At 52.2% G+C, this 13,016-nt stretch overlaps 1 protein-coding gene across 2 annotated transcripts in view; it reads left to right on the forward strand.

Annotated features, from left to right (window-relative positions):
* The window catches only part of Fbxo21 (F-box protein 21), a 28,343-nt gene extending 15,327 nt beyond the window's left edge, over positions 1–13,016 (forward strand). The window contains exons 7-12 of one of the 2 annotated variants that reach the window (XM_042669579.1): positions 236–372; positions 3,344–3,523; positions 4,453–4,585; positions 6,571–6,782; positions 8,000–8,157; positions 11,082–13,016. In XM_042669579.1, the coding sequence (XP_042525513.1) occupies positions 236–372; positions 3,344–3,523; positions 4,453–4,585; positions 6,571–6,782; positions 8,000–8,157; positions 11,082–11,272 (1,011 nt within the window). In that variant the 3' untranslated portion in view covers positions 11,273–13,016. The remainder of the gene's footprint in view (positions 1–235; positions 373–3,343; positions 3,524–4,452; positions 4,586–6,570; positions 6,783–7,999; positions 8,158–11,081) is intronic. The other variant, XM_042669580.1, reaches the window with a different exon arrangement.

Below are 13,016 nucleotides of genomic sequence, written 5' to 3' on the forward strand. Positions count from 1 at the left end.
CAGAAGGCTGAGATCTAGAGGGTAGCAGTTTAAAGCCAACCCCTGGCAGAAAAGTCCAGGAGACTCTTACCTCCAAAATGAACAGCAAAAAACTGCTGGAGGTATGACTCAAGTGGTCAAGTGCCAGCTAAGCAAGTAAGTAGAGCAATGAGAGGCCCTGAGTTCAAATCCCTGAAGTACTGACTGTATGAGAAGGATGATTCCTCCTGTGACTTCTCTGCATCTTCTCATTTAGGTTTTGATTCGCAGAACAGGCATTCCAATCAGCATGTCTCTGCTTTATCTGACGATCGCACGGCAGCTGGGAGTCCCATTGGAGCCTGTCAACTTCCCAAGCCACTTCCTACTGCGGTGGTGCCAAGGCGCGGAAGGGTGAGCCACCTCTGCCATTTCAGAGCTGGTGCTAAGAGGAAGCTTGCTTTCCTTCCAACATCAAATCAGCTGGAACCAAACAGGCTAAAACCAGAACCAGGGCGCTAATGGTGTTTTGTGTATTGATATTCCGGTTGTGATATTTTATCATAAACAAGTGCTTCCAGCAGAGGAGGTTACATTAAGGCAGTTTCTTATGTGAATCTGTAAACATCACAAGAAGTTTAGTTAAGAGAAATGACTGCGACTTCAAGGTCTGGCTCTCAAGGTCCCTTTGCTCTAGAGTAGATCAGATCAAAGAGTTCCTAGACTCTTGCTTTACTTTCTTCCATAAATTCTCCTTCCTCTCCCACACACACACACACACACACACATGTCTAAGAACAAATACGGGGGCAAAACTTTTCTGCAATGTTGGTGACCAACTAATGTGAATTATAAAGACTTGCATATGGGTTCTGTTTTCTTTTTTATCATCATCATCATCTTTATCATCTTTGCAGTGCTTGGCATGGAACCCAGAGCCTGGGCACGCTAGGCAAGTGCTCTACAACAGAGCTGAGACATCTCAGTTTGGTTTTATACAGGGTCTTGGTATGTAGGTCAGGCTGGCCTTGAGCTCATGTAGCCAAGGCTGATCTCAACTCTGGATTCTCTTGCTTCCGAGTCCTAACTGCTGAAATTACAGGTGGGCACGACAGCTGGCTGTTGTCTTCTTTTAAGCCTAATGTCTTACCTGGCTAAAGGTTCCTTTTTGGCTGTAGTCTAGCTTTTCAGAAAGAAATCGATTGATAGAAATAACTTCACATTAAATTTTCCACTTAGCAGAGCAAGATGAAAAGCTTGTGTCCTCTCTCCTCTTCTTTGAAACTGCTGGCTCAGATACATTCATGCCCCATCGTGTGATAGAAAGCCCTGAAGACTGTGACCTCAGTCTCAGTGCCCTCCTGTGTAAAATGGGGCGGATGTTTTCAATGAACAGCTTGGGTGCTTACAAGAGGAGATTGCTTACTCTGCATCACTGCCTGGCAGAGTCTCACTGGTGCCTCTAAGCTTGCCTCCTCCCCTTCCTTCCCCACAGGGAATACCCAGCTAGTCTGAAAGTATTTACTTGCATGTCGATTTGTTGCTTCATTATGTGTGTGTGTGTTTCCTTAACAACTGTGTTTATACGTTCCCAAATTCATGTTCCTAAAAATGTACTAGGTGTTGAGCATTCCCGCCCCCCGCTGCTTCTCCCTTATTTTAAATGAAAATAATTTTTTCAGCCTATTTCCTTTTCTCAACCCAGCCTATCTTCTTACATACCTCTAAAATGTTCTTAAATTTATATAGTACTACAGAGCTCCAGCCTGGGAGCTGTCCCTGAGGTTTTCTGCTCTTGAGCCACACCCACTTCTGACTTTTTGGCCATTAATTGGAGATTGGAGTCTCAAGGACTTTCCTGCCAGGGCTAGCTTCAAATCTCAATCCGCAGATCTCAGCCTCCTGAGAAGCTAGGATTACAGGCATGAGCCACTAGGGCCTGGCATTAATCACATTTTAAATATCATTGCCGTGTTTGATTTGTCTGTTTTCTATCCAGGAGATTTTGCTCATAAACTTGGCCAGTAAATTTTTTTGTGCTTTTCCTTATAAAGTTTCAGTCTCATGAAAAGAGTTAGAGTTTCTTGTTTCTAGACCATTTATATAACTCTTAGATTTTTGCTAAAAGTAGACTGTAAACAGAACACAATTCAGAGAAGAAATCACCCAAGATTCTGCACATGCACACACATACCGGTCCTGGAGCTTAAACTCAGAGCCTGTGCACTGTTCCTGAGCTTTTCTGCTCAAGACTAGTACTCTGCCACTTGACAGAGCTCCACTTCGGGCTTTTTTGGTGGTTAATTGCATGTGGCTTATGGACTTTTTTCCTGCCCAGGCTGACATTGAACTGTAATCCTCAGACTTCAGCCTCCTGAGCTAGAATTGCAGCTATGAACCATCAGTAAATGGCCTTTATTTAGGATTCATTCTTTTAATTTTAATTTTTGCCAGTCCTGGGGCCAGAGGTCTGGCCCTGAGTGCTGGCCACAGTGCCACTTCTGACTTTTTCTGAGCAGATAGAGACAAGAATCTACAGACTTTCCTGCCTAGGCTGGCTTAGAACTGTGATCCTCAGATCTCAGCCTCCTCAGTAGCTAGTATTGCAGATGTGAGCCACCAGTACTCTGCTTGCTCAGGATTCTTAACAGTCATAGAGAAGCTGCTCTGGCTAGGATGTAGCTCAGTGGCAAGTACAGCATCCTGGGTTTGATTCCCTAGCAAGTGCAGCGTCCTGGGTTTGATTCCCAGTACGCCCCCCCCCCCCCCAAAAAAAAAATACAGTTAAAAAAAAAGCTGTATTCGCAAGAGTCAGCTAACCCCTCCACAAGCTCCCACTCAGTATGCAGTAAGAACTTGTCATGGTACTCCACTTGGCTCTGAGCATGAAGCATGGCTCCTGGGCCAGTGTCATCAAATCCAGCTAAGGCCATGCTGGGGATGGAAAGCAGAGGACTGAGCTCTTCATGGTGGTGTGCTGTAACTCTTCTCAGATGCTGGTCCCACCAAAGCCACTGCCAGAACTTTCTTTCTGTCACTGAGCTCTGATAAATGTCCATGGCATTTTGGGGGTCTGTGTTGCTAACACACTGCAGCAGCTGGCGTATGTCAGAACTGTCTCTCAGTCCGGGACACTGTGGTCTTGATGGCCTATGTGCATAAGGCCAGGTTTGAGCTGCTTACTCAGGACTTTGGGTTTGGGGGGGTTGGGTTGGGTTTGGGTTTTGGTGTGGTTGGTTGGTTGATTGGTCTTTAGACATGGTTTCATTCAGCGGCCTGAGCCAGCCTCAAACTTGGGATCCTCCTGCTGTCCATGTTCAGTTGGGGTGTGGGGATGTCCAAGACCGAATCCTTCCTGTCTCATCTGGTGTTGGCTCTTGGTTAGGACAACCCTGGACATCTTTGACTACATCTACATAGATGCCTTTGGGAAGGGCAAGCAGCTGACGGTGAAGGAGTGCGAGTACCTGATCGGCCAGCACGTGACCGCGGCGCTGTATGGCGTGGTGAACGTGAAGAAGGTGCTGCAGCGCATGGTGGGGAACCTGCTCAGCCTGGGCAAGCGGTAAGAGCGGGCCTGGGCGCCAGCGGTGCCTGTGCGTCTGGGAGAATTGGGGTCTTGGTAGCACTGGGATTTGAACTCGGGTGCTGTGCCTCTAGAGATGCTCCAGCAGCCTCAGTTCTTCATGAGCGTTCCTGTGACACCATAGAGCAGTCTGGGCACTGATGGCTGTCACTGCCCCGGGAAGGGGCTGGTCCTGTAGCCTTGTGCTCACGCCGTTTCCATGGCCTCAGCGCCTTTTCTCGGAGGCTTTTGCAACGGTCTTAGGTGAGCTCTCGGTAAACATCTGCGTGTGTGCCTACCTCATCTAAATAGGATTCTGACAGCTAAAGAGGATCTGCTTGTGATTTGCATAAGATGAAGAGAAGCATAGTATTCCCGGGGAAAGTTGTAGGTGTGTGTTACAGCAGTAGTTTTCTGCTTGGTATCCAATTTTTTTTTTTAATAGACTATTTTAGATTGCCAGCAAAAGTGCACAGAATGTAGAGTTCCCATATGTTCCTGTCCCTGTGCACACGTGACCTTCTCCAGTGTCATTGTCCCTCACCAGAGAAGACTTTGGTCATCAGGGCTGGTCCTCCATTCACCTGCCAGCATTGCCCCAGGCTGTAGGCGGCGTTGGGGTTCACTCTTCATGCTGTGTCTACTGTAGAGCCCCACAGAGCAGTCACTCTGCCCCTCACTCTCCCCCCCCACCCCTTTCTTACTGCAGTGTTACTGGAGCAGTGTCCCCTGAATAGTGAGGATTTCACTGAACACAAGGTTTCTGTGTATTATACATTTTGTTAAGAGCATTATAACTCTTTACAGAAAAGTGGGGGAAATGGCAGAGTCAGGAAAATACATTTGGAATTTGTTAGTTCCTTTCCAAAAAGGGGCTCCTGATTGCAAAGTGAACAGACAGGATGAGACAGATCTGCTCTTGTCCCTAGGGAGGGCATTGACCAGTCATACCAGCTGCTGCGGGACTCGCTGGACCTGTACCTAGCCATGTACCCTGACCAGGTGCAGCTGCTGCTCCTCCAGGCCAGACTCTACTTCCACCTGGGGATCTGGCCAGAGAAGGTAATTATTTTACTTTGATGCTTCTTCCTTGCCTTAGAGAGGAAAATTCTGATGGAAAGATGGCCATCCCAAATTAAGTCTTCCGGTCGTGACCCGCCAATGAAGTTCTTCTGTTCTAAGGAGCTTTGGTTCTCCTGTAGAACTTGGTGTCTCCTCTGTGGCGGGACACTGAGCTCTCAGGGCCACACCACCCCACTCTACCCCTCAAGGGATGCAGTCCTGCAGCGAGCAAGTAAAGTGACTCGGTAAAGCATTGGAGTCCAGCCGCCATGCTGTTCTTCTTGAGTGCTCCCTGTGGCCTAGGCACAAGCGCACATTGGCAAGCTATGGACCCGGACTCCTGGGCCCACTTGTGACCATGCCAGAGCTACCGTGCCACCCGCCCTGTCCTTGCTGCCCCCAGAAGTAGGTCTGTAACCGTGTTGTTTGTTAGCCAGCATGGAGAGGGATCAGCTCGAGTTCTCACTGGGGTGTTGCATGGACTCATGTGCAGTCCGTGCTTAGCCCCGCCCTCCTCCTGAGCATTTCAGTGGAGAGGACCCCTCCCACTTCCAAGACAGCCCCTTGTTGGAAAAAGAGAGAGAGCCCCCCCCAGTTGGCGCTCCCTCTTAACTGTCCCTGACTACACCGTGGCTGCCCGCCCCTGCCACGCATGTCCCTGAATGCGGGGTCTGCTCAGCCCTCCAGGCGCTGACTGCCCAGAAAGTCCATGGCCTCCATTGCTCATTCTTGTCACTGGGCCCAGAAAATGCTCTGCCTTCCTTATCTGGCCTCTGCACTGCCAGCTGCCCCAGCTGGTAACCCCCTTCCCTGTTCCCAGATCTCGGCTTCCTAGGTTTTTGCTCCATTCTTGGCCTGTATCCCCCTGCAAGGCTCTCTGCAGTGTGGGCTCTCCTGCCTGCACTCTACACTCTTCCCCTTCCCTTTCCCCTTTCCAGACAGGCCTCCCCTTTCCCCTCACTGCCATTCTCACCCAAGCGTGCATGGCTGCTGGGCCCTGGCTCCCCGGGCCTCCTCCAGAGCCGACGTGGGCGCAGCCGCCTGCTTGGCCCTTTCACTCTGCTCAAGTCATCTTGACAAACTGTCATACAAGTTCCCTCTCTGACCTCAGCTCCCTTAACATCCCTGCCCGGCACAGGCTCTTGCAATACAGTGTGACCCACGGGCCCTTGAGGTCCTCTGGACATGGAAAAGAAGACCTTACAACTGTCAGGCTTTGAATATGGGGACCTCTTGTTCTACTTGAGAAGGGGGTGTTGGGGAAAGGCCTGTGTGGGTTGGGAGGAGGTGTAAGGCGGGTATGGTGAACTCATTCTGACCTAGGGTTAGCCATGGTGCGCATGCTTTCTACAGCCTCAGCGTCTGCTCTCTGAGGCCCAGCGGTGACCCCGCCATGGGTAGAGGAGAGCCATGCATGCACCCTAAGGAAATGAAGGCCCTCTAGTGTCAATTTGTAAAACAAGGCTGGGTTTCCATGACAATGGCTTCTGTTGCATAGGACTAGTCCTAACTGAAGGCTCAGTTGTACTAGGAAATAGGGTGGTGAGTCATCATTTGATAAGTGAGGAAAACAATTCACAGTTAAAAACAGCTAGTTTCACAGATCTGGTCCTGGACTGGAGGTTGCCTTTGCCACTGAGCAAGCCTGTGATTTCAGGCGCAGGAAGGTGGAAGGACAGACTTGCCAGAGAACTACACGTGTGTGGGCATGCACTCACGCATATGTGTGGTAACCTGGCTCGGCGCTCATTTTTCTGTAGAGGCACGGTGAGCAGTTAGGGTGCTGGCGGTGGAGGCGGGCAGGCCTCCCGTCCCTAGGCTTCTTCAGTGACCTTTGCAGCTCTTATCAAAGTAGCTTAGGATTTTCTCCAGGCATGGGGGGCCTGTGCGGCAGCCCCCCTCGCTGGCCTCTGTCAGGTTACGTAGGTAGGTCTAGATCCCACACTGCGGAAAAGAAAAGGCCTGGCGAAAATATTATCTCCTAGTCTTTCTGTCTTGTCTTGAAGGTGCTTGACATCCTGCAGCACATCCAGACCCTGGACCCCGGGCAGCACGGGGCGGTGGGCTATCTGGTGCAGCATACACTCGAGCACATTGAGCGTAAAAAGGAGGAGGTAGGCGTGGAGGTTAAGCTGCGCTCCGATGAGAAGCACAGGGACGTCTGCTACTCCATTGGGCTCATTATGAAGCATAAGAGGTGAGTGCGCAGGTCGCAGAGCCTCCGGCCAGCTGGCACGTCACGGCAAGAGGACCCAGCTCGGAATCACGGCTGGCCATGTCTGGCCACTTGCTGCTGTGTGCCCAGCTCTGCGAGTCTGTCTCATGAGCCTAGGCTCTGTGCGCGTGAGCTGTCCTCCACACACACTGTCTGACATGGTGGTGCTCATCCCTGCCAGCAGACCTGGGGCCGAGTGCTGCTCTTCACACTGCACTACTGGCCAAGGCTTCTGTGCTGTGGTTCTCGCCTCTCTGGCCCTACACCAGTTCTCGGGTCTTTTCAGACACTTTGGCCATTCAGGTTTCTTGGTGGTTTCAAGTACTTGGAGATTTTCTGTTATTATTGCTCCCATTGATTAGCTATTCTTACCCTGAACACGAGTCCCTGTGGGAGGAAAAGTCAAAAGTGCCTCCTCTGCTGTGGCTCTGTGTGTCATCCTCTTAGTGTATTCTGGTGGTTGGTTTTTTGGTCATTTTTTTTTCCTTCAGTTTTATTATGGAAACTTATAAGCACTCTTACGAATAGAGCTGTGAGCATAATGAGCCAGGTGTGTCGTCATCAGCCAGCATCAGCAGTTAGCACACAGGCCAGCCTTCACTGCCCACCTCTGGTTCTGGTCCTCCCTGCTCAGTTGATGCCAGTACCAGCAGGCATGTCACTTTGCTTCTCTAAATGATAGGGAGCACGCACTCGTGTTCTCTCCCCCCCCCCCCCCCAACCCCTCCCTTTCCTCCTAGTTTATTCATCATTCTGTTAGCACATCTAACAAATCATCATTCTTTGGCTTCATCCACTCTCCAGCCAGAGCTCATCTTTCTGGCTGTCCTGCACGTGTGCTAGTTGGTTGTCATCAGGCTGCTTAGTCTTCATGCATTGTTGGTCCTGTCGCTGTGTAAGGTTCTGCACCGGCATCCAGGCTGTTGGCTGGATTGGTTTGGATGTGGCGGATCTGGCCAATGTCCTGATACCTTTTTACTTAGACAATTGGCTGGCCTGTCATTCTTTGCTGAGAACTTTGTTGATGATAGGAGTTGTTTAGTGAAGAGGGCAGGGGTGTCCTGAGTGGTGGGTCAACCCAGAACAGACAGGTGAATGTGGAAGATGTAGGCTGGAGAAGCCACACCATTTTCCCAGCAGATTCCCACAGTTGCTCTGATGGGCCAGGGAACTGACATGTGGTGTCTTCTGCCCACTAGGTACGGCTACAACTGTGTGATCTACGGCTGGGACCCCACCTGCATGATGGGGCATGAGTGGATCCGGAACATGAATGTGCACAGCCTGCCGCACGGCCACCACCAGCCCTTCTATAATGTGCTGGTGGAGGATGGTTCTTGTAGATACGCAGCCCAAGGTAAGGAGCTCCGCTGACCCTCCCCGACCCCTGGGCCTGTTTTCAGCACTCAGATGCCTTGGGCAGGGGCCACCAGTGTGTGCAGAGGTGGTGGTTGGGCATAGCTAACCTCAGGACTAAACTTGAGCGGGCATGCACTGGGGCAGCCACACACAGCAAGGACCCTATACCAAGATTGCTGTCATGCTGTGATCTGATTGGTCACTGCCTGTGCCAGTCAAATTCCACCCAGTTCTACCTCCTACACATGTGCCCTCTGGGCCCCTGTGACTTTGGCTGTGCCTTCCCACTGGTGCCCTCATGTGGTCGCTTGTGGGAACTGCAGCACACAGTGCTGACCTGAGTGCCCGTGTGATCTGTGTAGGTATTTAGTATGGCAAACTGAAGCAGGCAGGGTAGAGGCCAGAAGGCTTTCAGGGAATCAGCCTTTTTTTACTTAGGCCCTTGTTGAATTTCACTTGTGCTGAATTAACTGTGACATTAAGTCATTTGCTGGTTGTGGTGATGGTACTAGGAATCAAATCCAGGGCCATGTGAGCGCTCTCCCAGGCAGAGCAGCTTCACTCCACCATTGTCGGTCCTAACCATCAGCAGCTGCCCCTCAGGGGGACACACCACACAGTGAGACGAGTAGGAAGAGTGCAGAATGAGGGAGGCTCCGTGTGTCCAGGGACTTCAGACTAAGAGCACTGTCCAACAGTTGAAAGCGCAGCCAGGCACTGGTGGCTCACGCCTGTAACCCTAGCTACTCAGGAGGCTTAGATGTGAGGAGTGTGGTTTGAAGCCAGCCGAGGCAGTAAAGTCTATAAGAGTCTTATCTCTAATTAACCACCTAAACACCAGAAATGGAGCTTTGGCTCAAAGGGGTAGAGTGCTAACCTTGAGCAAAAAAAGAAAAAGGAAAAGGCTCAAGGCCCTGAGTTCAAGCCCCACAATCAACCCCCACAGTAAGGCAGTAAGCCTGCCTTTTCTTGGACTTACTACACCTGATTTTGGCAAATGTAGTCACATATAAAATCAAGGTATTCCAAAATCAAAAATGTTTAATTCCCACACATGAATTGCCCAGGTCGGCGGCTGTGGAGGCCGCTGGGGCCCTTCGTACCGCTAGTTGTATTCATCCAGTTTGGGATTTGCTCAGTGATTCTCTGCCTTGAATTTTGTGAAAAATCTGCCTCCCAAAAAGCACATGTGGGGCTGAGCACTGGCTCGTGCCTATGATTCTAGCTCCTCAGCGGGCTGGGACCAGAGAATCACAGCTCGGGACTACAAAAGTGGAGGTGTGACAGCGTTACCATTTGTTTCAGGTGTGGGCTATTTTATGTTCTTCAGTGCTGAATCACATGACCATTCCCTGCACTGCCGCAACCGCAGCCACACTTAACAAATCCCGGTGACTTCGGGTTTCTAGTGTGTCTTCTGAGCTTCTGTTGCCCTCAGGAGGAGCTCGGGGAGCCATTTGAAGGTCAGGGCCGCCGGCACTGGTGCTTCAGCCGGTCAAGTGTTTAGTGGCAGCTCCTCCCCATGACCAAGGGGACGTTTGTCGTGGCTGCCTGGTTGTCTTGGAGATGGTCTCAGCACGCTGCCTTGTTTTGTTGTGTGGTCTGTAAACTGGAAGTTAGACCCGCCACTCGATCACATCAGTGAATGTTCTGCTGTGATGTGTTTTGGGTTGCGTCTGTGCAGAGTCGCAGCCGCCATTTGGGGTGTGCCTCCCCCTGGGGACAGTTCCCGGCTCATCCCAGCACCCAGCATCCCTCCCGGGGGCGTTGCTGCTCAAGGCGGCCACATGGCACTGTTCTGCTCTGCTCTGCTCTGCTCTGCGAACTAGAGCGAGCCGCTGCCGCCCCGCCCCTCCCCACCGGAGTCCTGGGTTTCAGCTCAGTGTTGTGATGTCCTTTGAGACGATCTTGGCTCTTGTCAGCCCATATTTAGCCAGTGGCAGATGTTGAGAAGCTGAATTTTAAAACCCTAGGTATGGGTGGTCCATTTCTGGATTTATCCCATTGCCCTGAGTAAAACCCACTCGTAATGCAACACACACACACGCACGCACGCACACACACACGCACACACACGCATCTCTGGCAGTTTCCCTGGGCGCTGTGTCAGGCTCCACCCACCCGCATCTTGTGTTTCTAGCTGGCCCCCAGTAGGGGGCGTGCGTCGGTATGTGGTTGGCCACTAAGGGCCAGGCTGTGCCGTGGGGTGCACAGAGAGCAGGCAGGGGCGAACCTGGGAACACGTCCTATGGGGCTCTGCCTGGCCCAGCTCATTTCCAAGCAGGTGGTAAAGACTTGCTGGGCGTAGCTGGGGCGGGACACCGGGGCTGTGGCCAAGGAGGAGCCCCACAGCGCACTCACATCCCGCGGCGCCTGCGGAGGGGCCTCACTGTGCTTTCTCGCACTCCATCGGAACGTGTGGTTTTCTCTCGTTGGCAGAGGTGGGCAGTGCAGCCGCCGTGGGTGTGCTGCGTGCGGGGTGGGGTGCGCCTCCTCCCACTACCTCCTGGAGGCGTCCAGTCACCTGGGGGACCCCGCCGCTAGAAGCACGGCTGTGTGGAGGGCGCAGGAGCGGGTGTGCGCTCCCAGCTGCTGCCGGAGCAGAGGGATGGGTGTGTCCCCAGTTGATGAGTCCCAGGAAGATGCCCCCCATGGCCACCCCCACCTTTTCCTCTAGTCTCCCCAATACCCTAAGCCTCTTCAGTCTTTTCTCAAAAAGAGTGACCAGAGGGTCTCTGGGGAAAAGCTGCTGCGATAGAAACTGTGCTCTCGGGGCTGTGTGTGCCCCTTTGCCGATAGAAACTGTGCTCTTGGGGCTGTGTGTGCCCCTTTGCCGATAGAAACTGTGCTCTCGGGGCTGTGTGTGCCCCTTTGCCGATAGAAACTGTGCTCACAGGGCTGTGTGTGCCCCTTTGCCGATAGAAAACCTGGAGTACAATGTGGAGCCTCTGGAGATCTCACACCCTGACGTGGGGCGCTACTTCTCGGAGTTCACCGGCACACACTACATCCCCAACGCAGAGCTGGAGCTCCGCTACCCGGAAGACCTGGAGTTTGTGTACGAGACGGTGCAGAACATTTACAGTGCCAAGAAGGAGAGCATCGACGGCTAGTCCCAGGAGGCACTGCGCCTCGGCGCCCCCCAGGAGCCCCGATGGCCCCTCTGGACCCGGCCGCCGGAAGCCACTTGAGTAGCAGCGCAGCTGCGTGGCTCCGCGTGCGCCCTCCCCCCGCACAGGGACGAGGTCGTGCTCCGCTACACTAGTGAATGGACTGGAAGGCACTGTTGAGTGGCATGGCTTGTCTGCTCGTCCTGTGACCGTGTGTGACCTCACAGCCCGCCCCCCCACCCCGCCCCTTCTCCCTCCGTCTGTCTGCATTTGTCTCCCAGCGGGCCACCGGATAGATGGGTTTGCGCAGTGGGGTGATTCCCTCCTCCTCCGGGTGCAGTCCTGGTGGGGATCAAAGGCCTCTTCACCCTGCATTTGGCCGCACGCACCTCGCTCCGCGTGTGGTGGAGGGAGGCCATAGCAAGCCAGTGGCAGTTAGAATACTAGAAGTTACCTTCTGCTAATACACGAAACACAGACTGCAAGTGTTCATCTTTCGTTTTTTTAATTTAAATCGGGAAATGGCAGTTTTCCCTTCTATATTCCTTGGATTTATACACATTGCTATAAATCATGAGTTTTCTATTTTATTACATAATATTATTTGAGAAAATGCATAATAGCAGCCTTTATGAGTGGAGTTTTCCACATTCATCTATTCCTTCCTTCAGAATGACTGCTTGTTTCTAGAAATCTCCAGAATCACAAGTGGGTCATGGTTCCATGGTGGCTGGGTCCCTTCTCGTAGCGAGCCCAGCGCGTCCGGTGTTTAGTACCTGTGCTTTGGGTCTCCAAAGGTCTGCAGTGGGGCTTGCTTTTCAAGTCAGGAACTAATGATGCTTAGTTTTGAAAAGAGCACCCCACGCTCCACATTCCTCCATCCCCTCCTAGTCTTTCCCTGAACGCAGGGTAGAGAGGAGGAAGTCGGTGTCTTTCATTTGAAGAGGTGGGCTCGTGAGAACGAGGCCTGCTTGTCATGTCCCGCAAGGGGAAGCCGGAGGCCCACCCGGCGCGCTGTGCTTCTGCGCTCCACCCGAAGCGAGCTGGGTCCGCAGGAGCCGCCGCTGGCCGTGGTGCAGCTGCTCTGGAGAGCGAGACGCAGGGGCTGCGCCTCTGCACACCCCTTGCCATTTGCATGCAGTGTTCCCTGTGCTCGCCAGATGTGGGGGTCCACCTCAGACACGAGGGGCCGGTGCAGAAGTTAGCATCACTAGAGGGAGGCAGCCGTCCCAGCCCCACAGGTGAACCTGCTTCTGGAAACCCGTCCGCTCACAAGCCTGGCCTGCCGGGCGGCGGGGGCGCCGGTGCCCAGAACCGAGCGGAGCATGCTGAGCTAGAGCCGCCGCCGGTTCCTTTCTCCTTACCTGCCGCAGACCAGGAGACACGTCTGGCCGCCACTGACCGCTGTACATAATGTACCTAGACTTTTTAATGTGTTTCCTCATCAGCGCCTCGTTTGGCTCCCGGAAGCCACTCTCACCTGTGTAAGTTGGTATTTGGGCACTTTATATTTTTCTAAAAATGTGTTTTGGATCCTGTACTCTAATAAATCATAAGTTTCTTTTTAAAGATTTTTCCAAAAGTTTTCTCCATTTTCAAAAAGCCCTGTTAGAAAAGTAGAACTTTCTCAATGTTAAGGTATTAACTATTTGGATATAGTATCTTCTTTCTCTTCAAATGGATGCCAAGATTTTTTTTTTGTACAATGATTAATAAATGGAACTTACCCAGAGAAACCCCACCAACA

Source organism: Dipodomys spectabilis, unplaced genomic scaffold, assembly GCF_019054845.1.
Source record: "Dipodomys spectabilis isolate Male_0828 unplaced genomic scaffold, ASM1905484v1 ptg000499l, whole genome shotgun sequence".
NCBI lineage: Eukaryota > Metazoa > Chordata > Mammalia > Rodentia > Heteromyidae > Dipodomys > Dipodomys spectabilis.